General features: G+C 39.0%; 1 protein-coding gene across 7 annotated transcripts; it reads left to right on the top strand.

The window, feature by feature from the left end:
• LOC120413589 (NACHT domain- and WD repeat-containing protein 1) lies at positions 1 to 26,478 on the top strand. 7 transcript variants are annotated; one of them, XM_039574491.2, is made up of 17 exons: positions 1 to 138; positions 13,576 to 13,963; positions 16,937 to 17,151; positions 17,336 to 17,509; positions 18,897 to 19,324; positions 19,414 to 19,524; positions 19,595 to 19,747; positions 19,799 to 20,187; positions 20,255 to 20,360; positions 20,420 to 20,812; positions 20,882 to 21,086; positions 21,154 to 21,258; positions 21,483 to 21,585; positions 21,644 to 22,198; positions 22,369 to 22,689; positions 22,752 to 23,089; positions 23,146 to 26,478. In XM_039574491.2, the coding sequence occupies exons 2-17, from the start codon at positions 13,896 to 13,898 to the stop codon at positions 23,493 to 23,495; spliced, it is 4,014 nt and encodes a 1,337-aa protein (XP_039430425.1). In that variant the 5' UTR covers positions 1 to 138; positions 13,576 to 13,895; the 3' UTR covers positions 23,496 to 26,478. The 7 variants fall into 7 exon arrangements, with proteins under 7 accessions (XP_039430425.1, XP_039430427.1, XP_039430430.1 ...); XM_039574493.2 differs by having other exon boundaries at positions 94 to 232; XM_039574496.2 differs by lacking the exon at positions 1 to 138 and adding an exon at positions 4,554 to 4,705 and having other exon boundaries at positions 17,339 to 17,509.
• The last annotated feature ends 1,134 nt before the right edge of the window (positions 26,479 to 27,612 follow it).

Below are 27,612 nucleotides of genomic sequence, written 5' to 3'. Positions count from 1 at the left end.
ATGTCCGATGCTGGATAACCTGGAAAATTTCTACATTTGTGGTGGTCAGCCTCATTCGCGTAGAGACTCCGTGATCGTCACCATCGTCGTCTTGGACAGGTCGTCGGGCAACTCGGGAAAGTTGGTGACGGTTTGCAGGTTGGTCGGAAAACGGATATTTTCCTCGCAGGAATTTAGTGAAAATCTGGCGCCACTTGACTGGTGTCGGCGGGAGGTGGTTTGGAAAAGTTGGGTAAATAGAGTTTGCCCGTCCCGTGTGGGGGAAAACCTTGGGGAAAGTGACTCCTCCTGGCTGGGCCGCGTCCAGGCCAGGTTTGCCAAACTTGTTCTCAAGGTAGTCGATGTCTTGAAGGACACTCACTGATCTGCAGTGTGGGTTGACCGTCAAAAGAGCAAAAGGAAAATAAAGGTGGTGCAGTTTTCCGGGAAAATCCGGGTTCATCAGGGCTTATCCGTTCAACATTCAGCTCAATTTTCATTATCAGTAATCGCGTTGGATGAAAAATTGATGGTGGAAAAATCTTCCCTCCCGGAGTGCGAAGGCAGAGGAAAAAGGGGAAAATCGTGACGAAAGTGAGCCGTGGAGCGCGGATGGAGGGGGTGCTAAACACACACAACGGCAGTGATTCTATCCAAGAAGAGAGCACGAGAGAAAGTGAGCAACCTGTGTGACCCTCTCTTTATCACGACGATTCACTTTTCACGCGGGCATGGTGACATGTGTTTGGGATGCGGCTGTGAGTGTTTTGTGTAGTGTTGTGGTGGAGCAGCACGTTTTTGTATTCTGAGTGTGGGTGTTTGTGGAGTAGGGTGACTTGAGGAATTGTGACGATCAGTTTTTTGCATAGTTAAAAAATAATAAAAATGACAGCGCTGTCAACAGTTATGAGTGTTACTATTATACTATTTTTAGGCCGTGTCTCAGATATGTTGGTGAAGGTGAAGTGCCGATCTATTGAAGCTAATTTTATACATTTCGACACAGCCGTGCTAACTTGTCGCACGTCGCTTATTGACGTTTCGAGTGAAACGCGTGATTGACCTTCAATAATCTTTCAGAAGTCGCGTGTTTTGCTGTTCATACAAGTGCCCATACAAAGTGTGTATAAAGTACACGTATGCGACTGCTGGTGGGATAAACAAAAACGAGAGCACGCAATGTAAACAATAACAAACACGTTTTGTTTGGTTGACCATTTGTGCATTTCCTCGAAGCTTGGTTGGCCGGAGTCCCGAGTTATAATTACAAATGTTTACGGTAGTCGAGCTCGTACTTGTGTCAAACGCGTTCTGGAATCCCTTTGCCTTTTGTCGCACTTACATTAGTTTTCAGGCTGTGTCTAGATAGCACGACGAGATTAAAGCTTTTTTCATATGAAAAAAGTAACAGAATTGAATTAAAGTGATGCTAATAATTATAATTTTAAATTTGAGCAAAAATGCTATTGAGCAACCATGTGTACCCTCTTATCTTATAAAGAACCGTGCGCACCCCCTTATTTATGCTACCCCCATAGATAATCGTGGGTGCGCAGGGTTGCTTAAAATATCACCATAGCATTAATACCCAAAGTTTACTATTTTATTTATTGGCAGGGAATCCACTAAAATTCAATTCTACCAATAGGGGCATGTTCAGGGCTGAAGCGTTTACTGACATCAACATCAAATATGTCGAGTTGTGTTATTCGAAGATTTGACATTTTTGCCTTTCTTACTAAAGAAAGGTATAGGTTTTACTTTATGGCTGGACGTCATTTTCATCTTCGTGTATAAGACTAAGAAAATCACACTGCATTGATTTTCGACGCTCTATCGATTCATCTTGACAGAACTCGTCTATCTCCAACCCTCGAATTTTGAGAAAATAAATTCCGTGGAGATCGAGTGATGTTCGTGTGTGGTAAAATTTTGCCAAATTTTGTGTCGCGTCGTTCTCAGCTCCCCTGAATCCGATTTTGATTCTTCTGAATGCAGATGAAAGCTAATGTGCTGAACTTAGGCGAGTTGCCGCTCAAATTTCGAATTATCCATCTGTTTTCGGATGTGGACAGACTTTTCAACAAAATACACAGTTTTCAAATGAAAATATGGTCAAAATTTTTCATTTTCATATCATATATTTATCTCAAAAATTGCATTTTTCGAGCTCTACAACCTCCCAAATTTTCATCCAGATTCATAATATGGTTCTGGAGTTAGAGCCGTTTGATTAACCTACCATAAGAAAAAAATTCAAAAAAAAAAAGGTAAAAGCCCACCTGGTGACCTTCGCCAACATTTTTCGTTTCTAATTTTATCCGAAATTTCTTCCTACATTCATAGTGCAGACCATGAGTGAGCTTCTGAAACAAATTTGACATCGATCGGCAATCCAGAACAACTTTTAGAACGATATACTTGCCTTTCTTACTAAAGAAAGGTATAGGTTTTACTTTATGGCTGGACGTCATTTTCATCTTCGTAAATAAGACGATACAGCATGAATATTAATCGGAAAAATCGCCAAAAAATCACACTGCATTGATTTTCGACGCTTCGCAATAGGAGCTTTCTAAGCTTCTAAGCTTTATATCGTTTTCAAAGTTTTTAATTTACCGATTATTACCATGTTTTCAATAAGATTCCGCTTAAAAATTATAAATAAATTGATTAAAAACCATCAAATTCAAATTGAGATATCTTAAAATAGACACCGACAGACACGGAGATATTTTCAGGAAATGCAGTTGAAAATGTGTACTTTCAGGTGCATTGTTCGGTTTTGCGCCAAAATGCGCCATTTTGAAAACATAGCAACTTGAAAATAGGCTCAAAATCATTTAAAAATGGATTTAACTCCTTAATAAAGGCTAAACACATTTCGCGGTCTTCGGCAAAGATGCGTAATTTTATGTCATAAACAACTCTTCAGAACATAGTAGGCTGCTAAAATGCTAACATTTTGAGTTATCACCAAAAAAGTGTTTTTTGGACCATTTTTGCATAAATGGCGTATATCTCGAGTAGATTAAGAGCTACAAACTTGGCGCCTTCGACAAACTTTCATGAAATTTTCCCCTCTACAACTTTGCCGAAGACACCAAAGCCCTACAACGTCATCCAACAAAGTTAGTTTTTGGTTGACACCCTGGAAGATCGTCACCCTGTATGTCAATAACTTCAAAAGATATCCCTTATCAAGTACAACAACTCTTCCGAAGACACAATTTGGCTAGGACGTCAAATAAAGGAGTTATCAATTTATTCCACTTAATTTTGCCATTCCGAACACTGTGCAATGGCTATCTACCTAAGGTATTGCGATTGAGTGTGTAGTGGAGCGGTTGTAAAAATAGCTATCTCTGACTCTCTCACTTTCGTAGATGCTGAATGGCAAGCTTCCCACTGTGCGGTTAACTTGTTCCTCGGTTTTGCTTTGCGCCTGCTTTGTTCGGTTTTTGGGCTCGTACCAAAACTAGAAAACCAAAACCGCGGTGTGCGTCGTCACTGGCGCATGGGAAGCTTGCCATGCTTGCGTTTGTCATAAACGCTTGTTTGATTAAGAATTTGTACGATTAAAAATATTCTTTTGGTGAAAATTGCGTTTTCAATTTCTTTTGGAAAACACATCATTAATAATACCTTGCTTTCATCATAAGATTTTTTGTATCAAGTCGATGTTATGAATTGAAAGAAGTTAAATTCTTTAGTAAGAAAGGCTCTATCTCACCCCTGGTGGGATTAAATCGGGTTTTTATAAAATTATTTTTATAAGGTCCTTTTCGGTACTGGGACCTGGTTAGGACCGAGTCGGTTTTTGTAATTACATTTAACTTGTAGCTAAGAGTAATTACAGAGAAACTTGTGGAAGATTTGACTATCCGAAGTAAAATTTTGTCGAGGCCTTCGGATAAAAGATTCTGCACTGTACTGATATTTTGCATACTTAATGCAATTACAAAGCTATATTTATGTTTAAAATGTGTTGTGATACTTTTTTCTTCATTATCGGTTTTAAAATGTTAAGTACTTTTTTTTTTAAATATTGCACATTTCTATCTATAATTTCCCTTTAAAAAAGATCTTTGGTCAATTTAACTACAGCCTTTTCAGGAAGGTTAAATTGATCAAGTTGTGTAAAATAGCTTGTAATCCCATTTTCCCATGTTAATTTTCAATTATAATTATTGATTTATATTCACTGACATCGTAATCAATCATTTCACTAAACAAAATGAATAAACATTAATTTTTATAATGGTTTTTGGAAACTCTAACCTTTTCCCGCGCGTGTGTTTGTGTGCACTGCAGAGCAACTTACTTTCCCTCTCTCATCAACGGATTGTTTTCGTACTCGCACGTGCCGTATGAGAAATGGCAAGCCGTGTGTTTACATCCACTTGTTTGCGGAACACTCGTTGATTGTGTAGCGCCCTAAGCAGAGAGCGAGAGAGACTGTGAGTTTTCCCCACTTTTCCACTTTTCTCGCGCCACCCGTGAGGAACATCCTGCTCGTGCTCACTCGTTCATCACCATCGCGTGAGCTCGAGCTGGGGCTGAGCAGCGAGTGAGTTTAGTGACGAACGAGAATCGCTGCGGGTAGTTGGCAAGGTTCGCCAGGAAGAAATCGCTTTTATCAGGAGAATTTAAGTTTGGCTGGACCAGTGCTAGGTGAAAATTCATGGAAAATGGTGAACATTTCGACCGGGTGACAAGTTTGAAGGTGAAAAATTTGTGCGAGTGTCGGAAAATTGAGGAAAATTCACGTGCTATCAGTGTCCTTATCGGTGAAGGGTAAAAACCGAAGAGATGAAAATCCGTGAGATGAAACGCCCCAGCCAAGTGAAGTCGAGGAAAAACGCAAAGGACGTCCTTGTCGAATTCCAGGTCGGCAGATGAAAATCCTTGACCGCGGGGTCTCTCCCCAAGAGCTGAACCGCCACGGTCTGGTTGGCCACTTCTGGACATTCCGCGATGAAAAACAACGATTTATGAGCTCGACTGGTGCGCTACAAATCACCGTCCTGGTGGAAAAGCCATGAATTTTCCCCCTGCCAGCGAGCAGATTTTGCATCGTTTTTCCACCACACCACAGAGTCTTTGGACGTGTGCATCGTAGGCAGGAACACTGTGTGTGTTTGTGTGTTGGTTGATGTTTTTACCGCGCCAAGTCCGTTTGGGGTTTATTTATAAATTTGGTCGTCCTCTCGGTGAGAATCGGTGGTGCGCGCCGTGTGGCAAAGACCATGAAAATTTGCTATGTTTTGCCTTTCTGCCTTTACCGCCCCACAGTGCTACATAAAATTTTCGGAGAATCCAACTAGTGGTGAGGAAAAATATGAGTCTTTGCGTCTTAATACGTATACCTGCTGACAAAAATAAAGTCCATAATTTTGTCTTTAGACCGATTTAAAATACTTTATTTTTTGAAAAAAACAAAACCAAATGTATAAACGAGCTTTGATTAAAAACTAGCTTTTTTTAATTTTTTGAGAATTTTTTGATTTGGTGAATTGACAATTTCATGTGTCTTGCCACAAGTTTGAAAAACATAATTTATTTTTTTCAATTTTATCGTGTTTTGAACATGCATTATAATCAATACAGTCGTATGGCAAGCATGGTTTATAAAACAATCAAAGATTTATCAAAATTATATTTTTTTGAAAAGGTCCTACAAACATATGAAACACAATAGCTTAACACTTGTAGCCCCAACGGGGTCAAAGAAGTTGGAAATGCCACTTCACCGGCTCTTTGAACACTTGGAAAAAGAGTTGGAAATGCCTTTTTCATTGTAACTGATGGTAAACGCATCTATTTTGGATCTACCTTGTTGTAGGTGATTCTTGACATCTCTCCGGATCGAATGCAACAAGAATAATCCAAATCGTTTGAGTTTTCGCCGAGATACAGCCGGATGAAGTCGAATTTCCAACTATGTTTACTCCCTTGGTGCATCGCGTAAGTTTTAACCCCGTTGGTGCTACAAGTGATAAAGATAGTTTTTCGATTCCACATATTGATGACGGCATTTTTCTAGTTTAAAATCAAAATTCGCGGCAAAAATGTTGATAAATATTATTTTATAATTATTATAAAAAAGAATAAAGAGATTTCCTAAACAAAAATGAGATCAAATCGAAAAGCGGAATGCGTCTTCGGATTTTTTTTGACAATTTTCTATTTGTTAAAGTTTAAATGAGAGTACCACAATCCTAATTACAGTCGTCTCTCTGGTTGTCAATATCCAAGGGACCGTCGAGGAAGAGAATCATCAGATTACAGAACGATGCAAAATGAAGACTCGATTGAAAATATTTTTTTCTTGATACCCATCTATGGGAGAGAATCATGGCAACGTCAATCAAACAAAAACAAACTAATGTCAAACACCCTTCAAAGCTTCGTTTCGCCAAGAAAAATGTCTATGGAAGCCATGAGAAAGTGAAATTATTGACAACCGGAAGAGATTTTTAAAGCAAACAGAATCCAAGGGACCATCGAGGAAGAGATCCTTCAAGCAAGGGAAAATATCGAGGAATGAAGATAATTGAAGTATGCAGATTGAAGAGACTGAAAAGTTCATCGATAGATGGAGAATCATTGATATCGAAAAGATCGACAGCCAGAGAGTCGACTGTACAAATGTATGTAAAAACATTTTTTGATTTTGATCATGATAAAGATAAAAATGTTGATGATTAAATCTTTTTCTAGCAAGTTGAGAAACATAGTTTTACAAAAAAATAAAACAGATTTTTAAATAAAATATTAAAAGCAGCGTTATTATTGTTCCATTTCAGTAATTAACTATCAAAGTCTTCCCTAATCTTTAGAACATAAATTTTTCAACAAAAGGTATGACCACCACAATACCACTAGCACCATAATATTCAGTTAATTTTAGTTTTCATCTGCTTTTATTACGGCATACCTCTTAAATTTTTTTGGAATTCTTCAGGATAGCTTTCAAAAGGTACCTACATGTCGTTATTTTTTCTGATCAATTTAGTATCTTTGAAATAGTAGGTATTGATGAGATGTAGTCTAGGAAAAAATATAGTTTGAAAAAATTCCCCGTTTTTTTTTTATTTTTCACAAAAACGTTATTTTGAGTTATAACAGAAGACAATACAAAAAATATTTGGAATTGCTGCAATTTATCAAAGGGAGCGTTCCTTTATTACGTAACGCAGTTGGGAGGGAGGGGGGGGGGGTCGAAGGCCGCGTTACGCCGTGTTAAAGGGAGCGGGAGGGGGTCCAAACATCAATTTTTTGCGTTACTTAATAAATGAACGCTCCCAAACAACTCACAGTTTTAAAAAACGTTAGAAATAAAATTAATGTTTTTTTTTGCAATGTTTTCAAATTAGAAAGAAATTAAAACCAGCAAGAACTTAAATTTCATAAATAACTCAAAAGCGATGAAAATTCATATGTGACAGTAATGCGATCAGAAGCAGTATTGAAAATACCCAAATTCGATAAGATTTTTTTGTTTTCCCAATTTTTTTCCGAAGCGGCGAGATATCCGAGAGGGTTGGAGCGCGGATTTGGTAATCTGAATATGACTCCTTTGGCTTTGGTAGGTTTCAGATTTTTTTTTGGCAAAATGAAGAGTACAAATAAAATACGTACGGAATTTTATGGAATCATACTGACCGGGGTAGAGAAAGGTTCAAATCGGAAAGCGGAATGCATTTTCGGATTCTTCGGGCAAATTTTCTACTAGGAAGAGGAAAGTTAGTAAAGAATAAAAATTGTGTTTTTGAAACGTAATTAAATAAAATTTCCAAATTTTAAGGCATTTATAGTAGAACAAATTTCATACAAAATGTGAAAACTTTTGATTTTTGCATCGAATTCAGTTTAAAATGCAATATGAATCGATAATTTTATAAACAAAACTATTTTTTAACAAATTTCAGGCAAAATTCTGACTTTTTAGCAATTTTACCTAAAATTTATATGTATTTTGTTGATAAGCTTATAAATTTAGTTAACAAAATATAAACATTGATTTTGTTTTGTTAAAAACTATATCAGCGATGGAACATTCGACGTAAAAATAAAATTTGAACACCTTTAACCTGATTTTAACAACAAAAACTATGGCTACCAATGTCACCCAGCTGGGTATTCAAAATAAGAATTTTCAACGCAACTATTTTTTTTAAACACTATTGAAAATATATTTTTTCTAAAATAGTGTGTGGACCTTGTGTGGCCTATCCTAGTACATGTTCAAAAAAATAGTCTTGAGAAAAACTTTACCAGTTGGATAAAATTTCAAAAATAAATTGAAATCCTTTGAATGTCACCTCAGTTTACGCTATTGTAATTTGAAATTTGGCCTATTTTATACGAATCCAAAACCTATTCCTGGTAGAAAAGCAATATTGTACTACTCTTCTGCCAGCAAGTGGTAGTGCTTCGGTGTGCATGCCGTAATTGCGCGAATGTTTGTGTAAGTAACTGTGCGCTGCTTCACCGGGATGGATTTTATCGTGGGTGAAATGCATTCACGGCTCTAATGGTGTTTGTACTGTGATTAGTGATGGATGGCGATGACTATACACACGGGGGCGACGCCGAGGACGGTTGGTGGACTATCGAGATTGACGGCGCGTCGTGATCTCGCGATATTCGTGACCGTCCGTTAATCAGTTAATCAGCATAGTTATTCATTTAAGTTTATTTGATTGGAAATATTTGCAAAGAAATTTCGTAAGAATGGGTCAAATATTGGACACATTACCCTAAAGAACATGGCACTCGTGCACTGGCCGATTTACGCTATCAGCACGCGCGTAATTTTATGTCTCGTGAAGTTTGTTGCAGTATTTGTTTAATTTGAAAAGTGGTGTATTAGAAATCAATAAAATGAAAATACAATGATAGGCGGGAAACTTTACTAACTACTAGTTTTTGCTGCTTCTAGGAATCTCCTAAAGTCTGTGTGAATAATTTGGATAGCGGGTTATTTGGTACAAGAATTATTTTTTTCCATGGCATTATTTAATGAAACTCAACGCAAAAACAAATTTTGACTATAACCCGGAATAGCTTTGTTTGCCAATCAACTGTGTTAACCGTTTGGCTCTGCATACCAAAAGCCGATACATATTGTTATTAAAACGCTGATGTAGCGTCTTGCTTTTAGTTCTCTTGCGAATACCGAACCGAGTTTTGAGTATTCAGCTGGTCGTTTGCCTGCTTCGTCGTCGTGAACAACAATCTGTTGGAGTGTGTGTATCATTTGAAGAGAGAGAGAGAGTGCACTACCGACAAGGGGGCCACCAATCCAATCCAAATCCAAACAACAAACAGACTTGGACGATCCCCAACGTGTCGGAAGAGAGCTCACGTCGGGCAAGACGTCGTCGTTGTTCCCGGCCTCGGGGCGCATGTTGTTGGTTAGGTTTCGAACTCATTTATCACTCCGTCGAATACCTTGTTAGCAAAGTCATTACGGAGCTGCTCTGCTTTGGCTGGCCGGTAGTGGCCGTGGCCACCCGGGGTCAGATAGACAGTAGCAGAGCACTTTGTGACCCGGAGTGTCTATCCCTTGGTGTGTAGGTAGATGCGAAGATAGCCATTGGCGGTACCAGGGGGGGGGGGGGGGCATGGGTGTCCCGTGCCCTCCCTTTGACAGAAAATTGTTCTAAATTTGTCCGAGGGGTCATTCACAAACACCGTAATCAAAATATTTCCTATGCGTGTGCCCCCTTCTGTCAGAGCCTAACACGACGTAGGTCACCCTCATAGCAAAAAAAAAACGGGTCTATTTAATTATTTCGGCCAAGGAAACCACAGAAAAAAATTATTGCTAGAAATATATATTCCCACAGTCCACACAGCAATTGAATTTTGTAAGGGGTAAAATATTTATATATAAGAAAAAATATACACTCAACCCCCCGTTAATTTTTTGGTTGACACTTTTTTAGTTTGTACCCCGTTGCGTTGGTTGGTCAAAGTCAAACTAAAAAGTGGCGAACTGTCACTTTTTACACGGCGCTTACGCATACTACCAAAACAAATGTTTGGTAGTGTGTGTAAACTCCGTGTAAAAGGGGTGTCAAACCCTCGGGGTTTGAGTGTAGTCATTTCTTCCAAGTATCTTTGATAAACCGAATCACGAAATAAACTCTTGCTTGTTTTGGGTTGTTGAGCTCAAATATGCCCATAAAATCCATAAAAATGTAAATGAAATAGTGATAGATTGCATTTGGTAATCTAACCCTCAAATTTTATTTAAATTGGGTCATAGAACTCGGATTTTATGATAAAAGTGTTTTTTTGTCCATGGTTCGAGTAACCGAAGTTCCTAAAAAACCTTTTTTGATTTTTGGCCGATATCAGCGTGACGTACTATAAGAATGTGTTATAGAGGTTAATCGCCGCGACCTAATCGATTAAAAACACAAAAAGTACTAGGGGAAATTCTCGTATGTTTGGCAGGTTAAGCACTTGCTCCTAATTCTATCCAATTTGATGATTTTCACTGTTTAAACAACTAATTTTGCAAAACTTTTGCTAGAAACTTGCTTGCTCACTTATCATTGAGCTATTTATCACTCGATTTCAGTTGAAAACGCTTTTAATTAGCTTTAATTGAATGTCAAAGTTCTGACCTGCCAACATTAGAGGCACGCTGGAATAAGATGCTGTTACCCTATATGGATGACGCCTAAGTGTATTTAGTTAGTTTAGAACAGGGGTGACCAAAGTATGGCCCGCGGGCCAAACGTGGCCCGCGAGGTGATTTTTTGTGGCCCGCGGACCCATTTTGAATAGTCATGTAAAATGGCCCGTTGACCACTTGTCAAGTGATTTTATACTTTTCCAAAATCAAGGTTTATTTTGAACTTTTTTATGATAATCTTTTTTTTATTTTTTGGTAATAAAAAATAATGAGTTTTCAATATTTTGATACCCAAATAAGGACAAAAATATGTTTTTCAAAGATCTTAATAATTGAAACAATTTCAGTTTCGAAGTGAGTAAAACTAGTAAACTTTCATAATACATTTTTGGAAAACGTTTAAATTTCACTTACGTAGAAATCTTTAATAATTGCAAAAATAAGAGTATTCTATATTAATTTCAAAGTCATAATGACCCTTTCATGAACTGACCCTCAAACTTACTGTACACTTAGAAATCTTCCCTCGGGATTCGAACTTTGTTCGAACTCATGACAGCTGGATAACAAGTCAGACAAAATGTTAAAATCGAAGAAATAAGGCTGTTGCAACTATTTTACAATTTATCGACCAACCCTCTCCTCACCCAATTATTAAGAATTGGCTCAAAAAATAAGGGGCAAAAATGTATTTTTGAAAAACCTCAAAAAATCAAAAGAAATATAAGTGCAATCAACTGAAATCAATTAAAAATGCATTCCTCTGCGTTTGGTATCATTTGAGCATGTTCGGGTTATTTATTCAAAAGTAATTTGAATGTCAGTGAATTTTCGATGTATAATGTTTTTTCGTTAAAATGTTTTTTTGTTGAATCTTCCATTTTTTTATAATGATTTAAATTTATTTTTACTGGTTCCTAAAACAGTTTCTAGCATTTTTTCATAGAAATTTTGGTTCTCAACGATCCCACTTAATTTAAAGATAAAATTACGCTGTTATATTATTTGTTAAGATTATATGTCACCCTTTTCAAAACATAAAAACAAAACATAAAAATTTGATTAAAATCACAAGTGCATTCAGCTTAAATTTTAAATGAAAAAAGTGTTTTAAAATGCATTATATACCTGTCAAGTTGATTGCATAATCATAAGTTTCCAAAATTTCTAAGTTTTAACGAAAATTTTATTTTTGTGAGAAAACAAGTTTTTGGGGTGCCAGTAATTCATAAAAGTTTAAAATATTTTTAAACGAGCCCAAACAAGCTAAATAATATTATCAATGCAGAAAAATTAATTTTAGATTGTTTTGAGTTGATTAGACTTCTATTTCCAATGAAATTTTCCAGTTTTGTGAAAAAAAATTTGCCCTCTGAATTTTCCGAACCTATTTTGAAGGGAAGTGAAATAAACTTTGAAAAATATTTGAAACTGCCTTACTTCTAATTAAAGAAAATGTTCAAAAATAACAGAAGTTAAAAAAAAACAACTATAGATGTATTTTCAATTCTTTTAAATTAAAATAACGAAATTTCATTTATTTAAATTACTTATTTTGCAAATTTGGCCCGCAAGCTCATTTGGGCTTCAAATTTGGCCCGGCCTCTAAAAACTTTGAGCACCCCTGGTTTAGAAGGTTTGTAATAACAAACAAGCAAACTCGTACTTTTTTGTGTTTGACAGATTACCATACTCGCAAACAAAGCCAAAGGTATGCAGGCTGACGTTTCTACAAACAATTGCAGGCAAACAAACAAAGCAGGCATACTGCTGAACTGTCATCTGTTTAATACATAGGGATCATTTTACTTTATTTCGGATAACTTTGGGACATGATTTCCCCAGTCCTCCATGATTGGACAGACACAATCAAGGGTTACACAGCACGAGCACGTTCGCCGTTTTTTTCGCCCGCGTGTCGGCATGGCGTTTAGATATAGATGTGCTGCCATATGTCTCTCTGCTCTTGTGGGCAAATTGACGATTGTAGCGAATTCATCCCGTACTACAACCCGCAGTTCTTGGCGTTCTCTGCCGCAACATTTCGTCGCAGTAGTCGTAGGAGTGTAAAGTTTTCATTTGGGTCTGCACCTCAAATTTCGAACTGACGACCTTTGGATTGCCAGTTCAAGTGGCGATCGTCCTAGCCACCGAGCTGATGCCGGCAATAATAAAATATCGTGGAAGAAAGCGAACAAAACACTACTTATCGTCACATACCTTCGTAACACAGACAGCAAAAATAAAAAAATAAAATAAATAAAAGTACTTTATTTGTGTAGATCGTTGGCATCGCCGTCGTCGCCGCCGTCGCGTTTGTATGTGATTTGTAGAGTGCACGTTCTGCTAGACGTATGGAAAAACTCACGGTGTTGGTGATGCCGTGATGAGCTTCGGTACCAGTTTAGTACTGACCATCCTCAAACCCTGTCGGTCCGTCCCGTCGGATTCGATGCGATGCATTCCTGTGCTTCGTTGTGGTGGTAGTTGAACCTTATTGTATGGATTTTATAAGGGACTGCGGGGGTGGAGGTGTGTACTACCTGAACCAGCTCACACATGGTTGGATAATTGATTATTATGTGCACGATACCGATAGATAGATGAAGGCCATCGTAAACGTTCCTAGCTTGTACACTAGAAGGGAAACAACAAGTGGATTTGTGTCCGAACCCTGGGTTCAGAAGTGGTCTTCGGCTGAAGGATCAAAGAGAAGCAAACCCCACTTTAATGAGACTGTCGAGTAGAGTGTTACGGATAAGCCATGTAATGCAAGCTACTGCTACTGTGTGTTGTTATCGATGCTGGCAGATCGATGAGCCATGAAATTGAGCCAAGTGGCGAGAAGATAATATCGAACAGAGAAACAAGTTTGGCAGTCCTGGTGGAAGCACTCAGTCCAACAAAAAGCTACAACCAAATTTCGTAACCTAACTTTACAGATGCAATCGAGCTTGGCTACTAGTGAATGAGCCGCCTGGTCAAGTGATATGCCAAGTCGGGAAGATCCAGTGCTAGCAAGTGTTTGCAATGATAGTGATTAAAGTGAAAATTAAACTGATGAGTGTCGTCGACAAGTGCTGCTGCTGCTGCTCCTTCTACTCGTTGTAAACGGGACAGAAGAACGTTCGGTGACACGACGGCCGACGTGTGACTTCCGGTATCCGGGGTTTTGTCTCACAGTGCTGGAAGCTGGAGACGACTGCACTGACTGCAGCAGAGACTGTGTAGCAGAAGGCTAGCAGGCTAGAAGTAGGCAAACATGGGCAACTACTGCAGCTCGGGACAAACCAAGAAGGACAAGGACAACGCGTCGGAGAAGTCCGAAGAGTGAGTACACCTTTATGGTTCATGACTTTTTTTACATTGCCACCGACTATATGTTACTTGCTTGCTTTTTTAAACTTAACCAAAAATTAAATACAGCTCAGGAATTCAGAAACTTTTTGGGTTTGGGCAACGATTTTTTTTTATTTATAACCAAAGAAGCCATTTTGCATAATTGGTTTTGAACGGCCTTCAATAACATTTTATATTTCATTTTCATTTTAAATTATATTTCAACTTAATTTTTCGATTTAGTGAAATTTTCATAAGTGCACCGTTTTCAACTTATAGCCTTATTTAGGATTTTTTTTTAAATAGTCGCAGTTTTCCATTTTTTTAATTAGTGCACATGGTTGCCCACTTTTGAAAAAATATTTTTGAAAAGCAGTGAAAATTCTCTATATTTTGCTTTTTTGAACATTGTTGATACGACCTATAGTTGCTGAGATATTGCCATGCAAAGGTTTAAAAAGTAGGAAAATTGATGTTTTCTAAGTCTCACCCAAACAACCCACCATTTTTTAACGTCGATATCTCAGCAACTAATGGTCCGATTTTCAATGATAAAATATGAAACATTCGTGAAATTTTCCGTTCTTTCCGAAAACAAAACCTTTAAAATTTTCAAATCAAGACTAACATTTCAAAAGGGCCAAACATTCAATATTACGCATTTTTAAAATGTTAGTCTTGATTTAAAAAAATTGAAAATATTTTTTTTCGGAAAGATCGGAAAATTTCACGGACAATTAGTTGCTGAGATATTAACGATAGAAAATGGTGGGTTGTTTGGGTGAGACTTAGAAAACATAAATTTTCCTGCTTTTTAAACCTTTGCATGGCAATATCTCAGCAACTATAGGTCGTATCAACAAAGTTCAAAAAAGCAATAAAGCATAGAGAATTTTCTCAGCTTTTCAAAAATAATTTTTTCAAAAGTTGGCAGACATGTGCACTTATTTAAAAAAAAAATGGAAAACTGCGACTATTTTCAAAAAAGTTACCTAACAATGGCTATAACTTGAAAATGGTGCACTTTATAAAAATTTCACTAAAGCACTTTTTGATTGTAAATTTGATTTTACATCGAAAAATGAAGTTGAAAATTTTTTGCGACCAGTATTTCGATTTTTTGAAAAAAATTAGTGTTGATTCGAAAATTCATAACTCGGTCAAAGATTTTTTGCACAACCTGGAAATTTCTGAAAAGTTGGCATTTTATGTCCCCTGAAACATATAAAAAAAAAAAATAAAAATAATGTTTTTTGCTAATCAAAAAAAAGTTGATTAAAAAATCACAATTTTTTTGCCTTGTATCATTTTTTTCAGTGTAGTCCTTATCCATACCTACAACTTTCCCGAAGACACCAAATCGATCAAAAAATTCCTTCAAAAGCTACAGATTTTTGAATATTCATATATCATTTTTGTATGGACAGCTGCGAAATTTGTATGGAAAATTATATGGACAAACTAATGATGCAAAATGGCTTGTTTGGGCATACCGAAGGCACTAAAAAAGTTTCAGCCGGATTACAAAATACAAAAAAAAAAAATCGTATGACCTAAATCTCAGAGAATTGCTTTTAAGTAGTCTTTATGCATGAATTATTTTTTGCGTTGCTATTTTAAATTTATGATTTGAGAAAATTGATAAATTTCACGAATTTCACGCCGTCCACGAGGTCGTCAAAAATCACTAACCCTATATTAGTAGCGTCATGTGGGGTAAATCGGGACTACAGTCTAAATAGGGAGAGCACGTTTTTGACCAGTTGAAATTTATAAATGGTTGTACACAATTTGTTGCTCTGAATCTGGTCTAACCGAAACCACTCAAAAATATTAAAATATTAGGCTGCAACATTGCTAAATCCGCTGACCAAATTCGCCCCATGTGTCTCAATTTGCCCCAGATGACGGTAATTAACTCAACTCGCTTATTTTGCAGTAGTTCATAAGATTGTTTTTATTCCTACTTGAGTATGATAAATTATTTTGAGAAAAATCGTTAGAGTTTCACGCAAACATAACATTTCACGGGATTTCGCGGAAAAAGCTAAATTTTGCGGATTTCACGCTGTCCGCGAAATCGTGAAATTTCACTAACCTTAACCTTAACCTTAAAAAAAATGGAATTTGGTACATGTATTGAACTTAAAATACCATGCTTCTCCATCGAAATGAGTTCCCAGAACACTTTGCTGGAGACGCATGGTGTGTTATGTTCAATTAATGTACCGAAATCCTTTTTTTTAATCATTTCTTAGAATATTGCTGATTCTTTGATCATTGCATACTCATGAAAAGTATTTCACCTGAAGCTTGCAAAACTATTAGTAGTTCAATTGCGATAATGAAACGTGTTTTGTATCCATGCAACTGTTTAATGTCTGGTTGAGGATGTTTGATATGATTTAAATTTCTGAATAAATCCCACATATTTAAAAACTCAGTTAAAACTAAATTTTCAAAATGTTTGGCGATTTGCCACCTTCTGCAAGGTTGTTTTTTAATTTATTTCGCTTATTTATAGAATTAAATGATCCTTAAAATACATCATTTGACAAGTTTCCTGAACTGTTATTAAAAAGTTAACAATAAATATTGAACGAATTTAAAGCAAAAAACTTCGATATATATTTTAGAAATTTCTCGATGAAACATTTTGAATTTCCTATAAGACAGTTTTGAAAGTAGCGACGTTTTTTTACTTCTAAAGGTTGCCTGACGTTTTGTCACTGAAGAGTGTGTCAATGAAAGTTTTGTTGAACTTAACAAAAAAATCGTGCAGTTTAAATGTTAAAATCTAGATATCTACTCAACTTAAATTCCTCCGGCAAAATATGTTTTTCGATGACGTCGATTAGTCCCGTAGACGCATTACTCTTAGGTGATAAGCGATACGCCACGCGTCGTATTACACGTGGAATTGATTTTCTAACATTTTTCTTCTTCTATATTCTCTCCCGTCAGGTCCCCCTCGTACCAGCTCGCGGACAAAAGCAAAACCGGCAAAGCCAACGATGCGAAGGAAGCTCCCCTGGCGGCCCCGGAGGTCACTTCCGACGGGTCGGGCATGGGCCCGGTGTCGAACAACTCGACCGCCAGCGGTGGGCCACCTTTGGCTTTCGAGGGCAACAAGGCGCAGCAGAAGGCCCTGCAGAACGTGCAGTCCATCACGCTGTCCGGTTGGTAGCATTTTCATCAACACTTTAATAATGATCATTTTATGATATTCTACGTAACGTCTACTGTAAAAGATCTTTGGACAGTTTGTAATTTTTTTCCTGGATGCCTTGCCGCAACCATATTGAAATCGTTATGTGTGCCGCTGCTCTATTTTCCCCTTCCGATTTCTTTGTGTTCCTTCAGCAGACTCGACAACCAACAGCCCGATGGCCGCGACGCCCCCGTGTGACATCCCGGCGGTGCCAGTGCAGCAGAGCCTGCCCCAGAGCTTGACACCGTTGTACGGCAAGCCCTCGACCAACCGGCGCACGGATAAATACAAAAAAATCGTCCTCTACATACTGGCGGCCGATGATGGTGAGTGCATTGCGGGGGGTTGGTTCGATTAGAGTTGTTCATATTTTTCGATATAGTAGCTTTTCTTTCCACAAAATTCCTAAAGATCACAAGCATCTAATTCCAGCGTGCCTCTAATGTTGCCATATCAGCACTTTCATTAAAAAAGTTATCAACTGAAATCGAGTGACAAATTGCTCAATAAGAAGTGAGCAAGCAATTTGCTATTAAACATTTTGCTAACTTAGTTGTTTAAATATCGGATGGATTTGGGTGCGAGTGCTTTTAACCTGTCAAACATACGAGAATTTTCCCTACTTGACGACTTTATGAGTGCTTTATCGATGCCCGTGTGCTCTCTTATACTAGCTGAAACTGAAACCCGATGGTTTGACAGCAATTATTGTCAAACGAACGGGATCATTTTTTTTACACGGAGCTCCCACACACTGCCAAACGTTTGGTACGATAGTAAGTGTGCGTCCCGAGTAAAATGTGACATTTCGTCACTTTTAAGTTTGGCTTTGACCAAACAAGGGGTACAAACTAAAAAAGTGTCAAACGAAAAAGTGACCAACCAACGGGGGTTGAGTGTATCTAGATAGGAATTCCAGCTAGCTTATTACAAAAGAGAACATCGGCATTAATATGCAACAAGTTGCAAAATGTTATTCAACGATGCTCCGTCGAGTTGGATAGTTACAAAGAATCGAGTTTGGCAACAAGTTTTAGATCCTGTAGATTTGTTACAAAAAAGTTATTCTTTAGAAAATATGACTAACACTTGAAAGAGCATAATAACAATTATTTTAAAATCCTTTTTCAAATATTTGGCGTGTTTAAATGTCTATGTTTTCTGACAGGCCCAATTCTAAATCAATATGATTAATATATTTTTTTAATTGTTAAGGTATGTTATGATGTGGAATTAGGACCATGATGGTAAATCAATTAGCAATTTGAAGATAACAATTTTGAATCGATGTAAACCATCGGGTGCATGGGTGTGAAAAGCTGAAGGTTTCCAGAATAATTGAAATTTCTAAATGTATTCAACTTATTAGTAGAATATTAGTTCGAGAAAAGAAAACTAGTTTTTGAACCCTTTATACAAATTATTGTTCATTGCTCGGGTTGTGCATATAGGGAAACCATTTTTTTAATTCAAATTAACGATGATTTGTGAAACAAATCACCCTGGTTCACCATGCACAGTACGGTACCGTTATCCTCTTCTCTTATTTCTCGGTTATTTTTATCCATGCACCCTGGTGTACCGTGAGCTCTCCAACGGCTGCCAATACTCTAATTTGGCGGAAGATTTATGATGGCAATTCGGGTGGAGATATGTTTCGATTTTTTGTCGTTATCACTTGTGTCATGTCTCTCTCTCTCTCTGGTTTAACAGGCTACCAGTCGGAGAAGTCCGTTCTGCGGGATGTGTACAAGGGTTTGAACCAGAAATGCCAGAGCCGGGGCTTCGAGCTGCACGTTTCGGATCTGCACGTGATGCAGACGAAGGGCAGCGGCTTCGACGTGAACAAGTGGTTCAGCGGTCCACTGGAGGCCCAGGGTGGCCACGATCTGGCCGCCAACTGTCTGGCGGAAATTGCGCGCCAATCGTGCGACTCGTATCTCATTCCAATCCTGTTCCTGAGTTCGACCCTGGGCGATCCGCTGCTGCCGCTGACCATCGAGAGCCAGGACTTTGCGACGGCCCTGCAGACCGTGGCCGAGTCCAGCCCGGCGGCCGACCGGGCCATCCTGGAGAGGTGGTACACCCTGGATGACAAATCACAACCGGCGTGCTACCGGCTGAACGCCAAAAATAGCTCGGTACGGTGATTTATTGCTCTGTTTGTTTGCTTTTTGCAAACGGTGGAAGGTAACGATGATGATTATGCTTGATTTTCCTCCCCGCACAGAACCTATCGTCGGAGGAATCGGAGAAGGAGCTGTCGACGCTGTTGAAAATTTTGATTGATATCTTCTCGAAGGAGCTGCGTGACTCTTACCTGACCACGGTGGTCGAGCAGGTGCGGTTCTGTGGTTATTTGAAGTTGGGAAAATGCGTAATAAGCACGATTTTGTCTGCGCTTATTTCAGGAAATCAACAATACCGTACTGATCAACCAGGAGCTGTCGAAGCGGTGCATCTGGGTGCAGAACTCCGTCGCACCGTTGAAGGTCACGGAGAACTCCTCGTCGGTGGAGGCGGAAATGATCCGAAGATTGAGCAATATTCAGAATGATCTTAAGGTATGACGTTCTTACCTATCACATCACACCATCTTAGAGCAATTCTTGCAGAGTCACCTCGCGGAAAAGCACATCATCCGCATCCCGGCGAACGCGGCCCAACAGCAGGATCAGTTCGCGAGCCTGCTGGACGGCTGCCTCTCGTCGGTGATCGATGCCGTGATCGACGAGCACGCGAGCAAATACTCGATCCCAATGTGCACGTTTGGGGTTGATCGTCGACTGCTAGGCGAACTGGAGGAGGTCAATCGGCGCTCGCGCGTTTTGAACGAAAACTGCGCCAACTTTTCCATTACGGACCGCGTGAAGGAATATCTCACCAGCAAACGGCGGAAACCGCTGGTGATTTACGGGAAAACGGGCGCCGGCAAGAGTGCTCTGGTGGCGAAAATCTCCCACAATGTGCACACCTGGCTGCCGGAATCGCAACTAGTATTAAGGTGAGCGCTTGGTGGAAGGTTGACCGCTGAAAGGGGTTTAATTTGGTAATTTGTGTGTATTCGGTAGATATGCCAACTTGACTACGTTGAGTTCGGATGTCACCTCGCTTCTGGGATCCATCACGGAACAGTTGTCGGTGCTAGTTAAGGGTGTACCAACCAGGTGTAACCATGTAAGTCGACGTGTTATTTTTTAGAGATAGCTTGCGTAACTTGAATATCTCTTTTCCAGACCATTGAGTCCTACTCGGAAGCGCTGTTGGAACTAATCGAGTCCAGCAAGCAGCAGGTCACAATCCTAATCGACTCCGTAGACAGCTTGCGCGATTTGGACGACCTCGGGTGGCTACCGCTGGAGCTGCTGGACAACGTCAAGCTGATACTCACCGTGACGTCCAACTGCACGGATGTGGCCCAGCTGGCGCAAGACCAGGACGAAGTGCTCAAGCGGTTGAAGGACAAGATCGGTGACGCGGAAAGCTTCCTCTATCTGATGCCGTTCACCCAGGAGCAGTGGGAAGATGTGCTGTGCTTCGGCGGTGGCGACATCTACTCGGCCAACGGCGCCCTACAGTTACCTGAAAGTTGGAAGAAATCCAACGAGAAAATCTCCGTTCAAGCAAAGGTCCTGGAAGGTTCAGCATTCGCAGTGGGTGGACACTTGACTAAACTTTCTTTTTCTCTGTTATTACAGATCCTCTGGTGGCTGGCTTGGCTCGGCGTGACGGATCTGACGGACACGTCCGTGTCCCACATTAGCGATAAGGTGTTCGTTATCCTGGAGGAGAAGTTCACGGCGGCCGTGACACGGTTCATCATTTCGTTGCTGCTGGCGGCCCGCGAAGGGCTGCTCGAAACGGAGATTATTACGCTTATTAGGAATTCTAATTTAGTTACCGGTGAGTGAAGAGCTAGTTTTGTGAATTTTCCATTTTCAGTAAAACAATTTTGTCACATTTTCGTTAGGATCCACAACCAAGCTGTGGACGCACTTTTGCTGGAAAATGGGACCATTATTTTTGCACAACAAAAACATCATCGTGGTGGACGGGACGCTGCGGCAAATCGCAGGTTAGACATTTTTATTTTACCAAAACAAAATATATAAATGTGAGGAATGTATTTTTAAGTTGTTTTTAATTAATCAAACCGAATATCATGAATTTTGAGGTTTGAAAATTTTCTTTTCGTGCTGTGAATTTCTGTTCCAAAATTCCGATACCAAGGCAAACAGAAAGCCAAGGCAAAACGGACTGAAGAATCAGAATTTGTAATAATATTTAATTTTAAAACAGCACGACGCTACGAGCAGAACATCGCCGAGGCGCACAAAATCCTGCACGAGTACTTTGAGAAGCAGCCGAACAGCTTCGCGGACAAAAACGGGAAGGACAAGTGGTTCGTACATCAGTGTTATCTAGATGCGGTTTTCTATAAATTTCTATAATCTTTCTAGCTTCAACATGAGAAAGTTTGTCGAACTGCCCTACCACAAGTACAAGCTGGAGACGGCTGACTTTGCGAATTCCTTCTACCTGACCAACCTGAAGTGGCTGCACGAAAAACTAATCGCTACCGGATGTGTTCATTTGTTAAACGATGTGTGCTTAGTAAACCTAGCTGACGGCAACAGCAACAGTAGCAATCCCGCGGCCCATCTGGTGCTGCTGAAGGCCCTATTGGAGCGGCACTTCCGGGCCCTGAACTACGACGGGCAGCAGTTCTTCTCGGTGCTGCACGCCTGCATCGAAGCGTCGCCCAGCCCCGATAACGAGATCCTGAAGCAGTGGCGCCAGTTTATCGAAACGAGCTCCGTGAGTTACTTGCAGAAGCTGGAGCTGAGTGAAGCGGAGACGACGGAGGCGGAGCCGAAACCGGAAGGGGAAAAGATGGACGCGGAGAAGCCAGCAGTGACCGGTTACGATCTGCTCATGAATCTGAACATTGACGGCTTTTTCGTGATTTCGTTGAGCACGGAAAGGGAGGAGATTTGCGTGTGGGATGTGGCAAAGTGAGTAGAATCGGCCACCAGTTTCTCTGGTATTCTGAAATGGGTCGTTATTGCAAGTTTATACTTTCCAATAATTTCGCTGCCGGCCACACAGGCCAGATTGTTTCGTCTTTTGTGCGAAACCAGATGAAATCGCACAATTATTGAACGTAATAAACTTTCATCAACAGGTGCCGCAAGGTACGTACCCTGCTGGGCGTTCCGCAACCGTCGGCAATCTGCCCGGTCGGCGAGCACGGTGTGGCGGTTCTGTGCCGTCGCGAGATTCGAATAGTCAACCTGGACGAAGGCAAGTTTAAGGTTACGCTGAAGGGCGTCATGAACCAGAAGATGCCCTACTTTGGGCTGCACGATGCCGCCCATCTGGTGTGTCTGTCGCGCAACCGGATGTACGTGAACCTGATGAACATCGAGTCGGGTGACTGCGTTACGACGTTCAAGGCCGGCGAAGATCGGTTCCTCAACTCGCTGCTGGTGTCCGGCGATGGACGGTAAGGGATCGGGTGATACAACCTCGTGGCATGGTATTTGTCTACAATTTCACATTTTCCAGAATCTTGGTGTGCGGCGATGAAACTCAGAAACCCTTCCCGCTGCTCGTGTGGCATCTGTCCCAGAAGAAGTTGCTGTACGATCTGAGGATACCGCACCACGACTTCATCACCTCGCTTTCGGCCATCACCCACGAGGGCTCGTACGTGTGCGTAGTCGCGAAGGAGTTGGCCGAGCCGAGCCCGAACTTTATCGTCGTGTACGACCTGCAGAGCGGCACCCTGTTCAAGAAGTGGAAACCGTCGTGCAACACCGTTTCGTTGGCCATTTCCCAAACCAATACCTGCGTCATTGCGGGGCTGGAGGATGCGAGGATTTTGATCTGGGATTTGGTTACCGGTAAGTCTCTCGTTAACCCCTCAGCCTGTGATGTTATATTTGTTTCGAATTTCCAGGAAACTGCCGCTGCACGCTGACCGGCCACAATGCCCCGGTGACGCTGCTCAAGCTGGATCCGTCCGGGAAGATGTTGCTCTCTGGCGATAAGGAAGGTCGAGACCTGTCCATCCGGCTGTGGGAGCTGGACAGTGGCAAGATGCTGGCCGTGTACACCCCGGAGGAACGCATCACCACCTGTGAGATCCTGAGCGGTGGCCAGTACCTAGCGCTGGCACTGGAGAACCGACTCAACATTATGACGCTGAAGTTGCGCGACGGCGGTGATAAACAGGGCGACGGCGATAAGTCGAGCGTTGAGTACGGGCAGGCGGAAAATTGCGGCAAAGTTTTTGATTTGAAGCAGTAAACTGAGCAGTGTAAAGTTTAATGCATTTACAATCATATGTTTTCTTGTTATGTTCCTTGTTATGTTACGTTTTGTTTATTATTTGGGCGGCGAGAGCTTGTTCAACAAAATCTATTTTAAAAAGAAGGCACATTAAATTGTTTGCTTCTATATTGGCCGAATATCGCGGCAAAAAATAAAACAACGCACCAAACCAGTCATTAAAACTCAACAAAATTTTACTCGGATCGTTACTACACCTAAAATAAATATGCTAAAAAGAATCAAATCCAATCCCACTCGAAATACGAATTTGTAGATATGCGATAGCTGACGACGGATATCCAACTAGACAAAGTCAAGTCTTACACTAAAAATCGCGGCAGCATTCATCAGTTGAATCGTAAAGGTAGATTATAGAACAAGCATGTTTAAAATTGGCTAAACTTGCAAGCGAACCTGCTAAAATGCTAAACTAACCGTGAAGGCGCCAGAACTATGTGAATAGCTTCCACTCGTTGTAGTTATGTTGGACAGAATTCAAATCATACGCAAATAGTGGTAGAAACAAATAGGTACATTTGTGTAGCAAACCATCAGAAAACAGAAAAGTAACGCGAACAAAACAAAAAACAGTTAGAAAAATTCATAATCGTATAAGAATGTGTCTAAACATAATCATTAGGTCGTTGTAAGTGAACACATAAACTGAAATCCTTGTATTCACATGAGTGTGTGCGTGTGGAATTTGCTACCAAACACACACCTAGCTAAATATAAAACAAAAGATCCGAATTGAAATCTACCGTGAGCTAGGGGCTAGAAGATGCAAAAATATATTAAACATTAGATTTTGAGCAATTGTACAGTGCAAGAATGATGTAGCAAGAGTGCGTAGCAAGTCGTGTTCGCCAAACTGTCAACGTCAACTAGTAATGACCCAAAGTGAAACATGTCTGTGTAGTGGTGCAAATTTGGGACTTTCCACGGACCATCCTAATCCATATCTATGATCAAGTCGTCTTTCAATTTCATGATATGTCGCAAGATTCGTTTTCTTGCAAATAAGGATATGTGTAACCGATTCCAGATTGGCCAAGTTGAGATCAGTACGGTTTGACCTTTTATTGTCATATTTTTCAAATAAAGGCGATTGACATGTTACATAGATAAAAGTGTCTCATGAAAGTAATCAAGTTGGCTGGTTTTCTGGTAACTTGGAATTGGTTCCAGGTTAACCGGAGTTGACCAATATAACTCCAGAGTGAATTTAAGAATCGCAATCTTGCGAAAAATAAAAAAATAAAAGCAAGAGAGAAGAGATACTCCATCGAATGTCTCTCTCAATTAGTGCACATTTAAATTCATTTGATTGCGATTATTACATCGCTTCCACTTTTTATCGACCCAAAGGGCCAAAATTGGATGGTCGTTTAATGTATACAAAAAACTCCTACAAATTTTAACAAATGAGCATTTTCTGCAAAAAAAAAAAATGACTTCATCCGGTCAATTCCAAATTGTCAGTTTAACTCTTCACAATCCCAAAACAAACAAAAAATCAATTTAAGGACTAGGATGGTTCGATTGCGCACCGGATTCGATTGCGCAACGGGAAAGTGTAGAACTTGTACCGGTCCAATTCCTAATGGTGTAATGTGCATTAGTTTAGGTTAGTTCATCCTCGTTGGTGAAGTGCTGTAGAAATGATGGTCTCTTTTTTGACTTTCCTTCCTCAATCTATCAACTGTTAGGCTTCCATTTTCAATTAGCAAACATTTTTTTGTAGGTTAGAATCAGTTAATCAATTCGCACAAAATGATCCAAACTAACTATCGTTACGTTATGTAGATTTTGTTTTGTTTTGTTTTGAGTATGACGTTTCATCAAAACTTTAACATTTTTTAAGCATTCTGAAATGTTCTTCTCATACAATTGAATTTCAACTTCAACACAAAAAATTTCCTAAATGATATAATTTAGTTTACAGTGTAGTGTAGACCCACATTTGGTCTTCATGTCGTTCGCGATCTAAACTAGTTAGTTTATTGAAAATAGTTTTAAACATGTCTTATTTCATTACATATACACAAACTGCAAACAAAGAAGGTAACCAATCAACCACGAAAACACAAAACTGATGAAACTGATGAAGAAACCGAAAATACCAAAGCATACCTTAGTTACGCCCAACACTGTAACATGTAGTGAAATGTAAAAGAAACAAAAGCACTAACACAAGCTCATCTGGTATGAGGAACAAGGCTGGTCCTTTGAAAAACCAAAAAAAACAAGTAACAAAAACTGAAACAAACAAAAAAACCCATTTGTTAGGAAAAAACCAATGGTCTTAGTGTTTTAACAATGATTTAATAAAAAATACCAAAGGGATGTTCGGCATTACACCTATACACACATAGGAACTACAATCAAGCAGTACGTATAAGACTAAACCACAAAAAAAAAAGAATATTTATCCCAAACTTTCAAAAGTGGATCCAAAATGACCAACACAAATTATTTCACACGTGTGTAGAATCCAACCTGTGGAGAGGAGCTAGGACGTACAAAACCTACAAACATGATACACCTACAAAAACACAAAAACTTCAGCAGAGGCTGGCGGATTCGTTAGTTGCATGAACGTGTAGAACAGAACAACTCGTCAAATCATAGCGAATGCATACATGTCACTTAGCGGATGGATAATGGTAGTTACAGAGATGAAGAGAAAAAACAATTCGATTACACGGTGAACAGAATTCGACAAATTAAGACAGAAAAGGAAAAAGTAAAGATCAATCACAAGTGAACAAAACCAAACTGTTGGAAGAAATTGATGGAACCTTGCTGATGGAAATGTTCAAAATCTAAGCCATTTTTGATGTGAAATCTTTTAAGTCATATTGTATTCGTTATTTTTAATTTGTATGTGTGTATTATTATATGACAAGAAAATCTGAGAAAATATATATACAAGTACAACGCTATCGATGCCACTGGACATGTTATTTGGTTTTAATCGAAGTATTGAGAAATTCCTTGAAACCGATGCTTTATTAAAAAATCTACATGATGTAACCATCATAAACTAGGACAAGATTGATAAAATTTTCTAAAAACAAGATTGATAAAATTTTCTTGAATATTTAAAAATTCTGGTGCATATCTCATAACAAAACGAGATATTTTTGTAAATCTTTTGATATACTTGTTAAGCCGAATTTTTTGAAATTTTTACTATTATTTATTTGATTGGCGATTCTCCAAGCTTCCTTGAAAAAGAGATTTGTTTTCATATGGAAAAAAAAGCCAGGAGAAGGAAGAAATGGGCTCACAAATCCTGGGAAAAAAAACTACGTAATTCATTTTAGACTGAAGCTCAAAAATTCAATATTGAGTTGAGTGGTCCTTTAACGCAAATAAAACACAAATTCAATATATCATGGAAGATCTTTGTGTGTTTGTTTAAACTGATTCGTACTTTGTTAATGGTTACAACCTGGATCATGTTATATATAAATTTGAGAAAGGCCACAACCTCCTTAAAAGTGCTTTGTGATTTGTTTCAAACAAATTGCAAAATATCAATCATTTCATCAATGATTTCATTTTCTTAAAGGTAATGTCATTCTTTGATCTGTTGTACCAAAACAACTCAACCGTGAAACAAAAAAAAAATCATAATTTTATTTGTTCCATGATTGTTTGAGAAATATTGAAGGGGGTGAGTCAAAACTATAAATAAATCTGGCATTCGCCTGAAATTGATAAAAAGTATATGGTTTGGTTATAATTTCTTCAAAAATTAAAAAAAATTGGCGTATTTTTGAAAATATTTTCCATTTAAATCATTTTAGCAAATTTTAGCAAAATACAAAAAGAAACCTTTTTTTTTGTTTTATTTATTGGTTGTTATAAAAGCATTTTCACAATAGGTCTTTTCTCTTACCCGCAGAATGGCAAAATTTCTTTTAGTAACTTTTTTGCAGCGCATTCCCATACTTTTCTTTCAATTTACCCTGCGGTTTTAATGGAATTTTATGTAAAAAAATCTAGGTAAGTGCTGGTCTAAAGAGTAAAAATACATTTTTAAAACATCAATGGCAAAATTTGATGTCTGACAATATTGTACTTA

The sequence above is a fragment of the Culex pipiens genome, chromosome 2, assembly GCF_016801865.2.
Source record: "Culex pipiens pallens isolate TS chromosome 2, TS_CPP_V2, whole genome shotgun sequence".
In the NCBI taxonomy this organism is placed as follows: domain Eukaryota; kingdom Metazoa; phylum Arthropoda; class Insecta; order Diptera; family Culicidae; genus Culex; species Culex pipiens.
The sequence above is the reverse complement of the archived record's forward strand: the minus strand, read 5'-3'. Positions and strand labels throughout refer to the sequence as shown.

Coding starts and splice junctions, on each gene's coding strand:
- LOC120413589 (XM_039574491.2), top strand. CDS start 13,896: ATGGGCAACTACTGCAGCTCGGGACAAACCAAGAAGGACAAGGACAAC. Junction 13,964..16,936: donor GCGTCGGAGAAGTCCGAAGA/GTGAGTACACCT, acceptor CTCTCCCGTCAG/GTCCCCCTCGTACCAGCTCG. Junction 19,748..19,798: donor ATATTCAGAATGATCTTAAG/GTATGACGTTCT, acceptor CAATTCTTGCAG/AGTCACCTCGCGGAAAAGCA.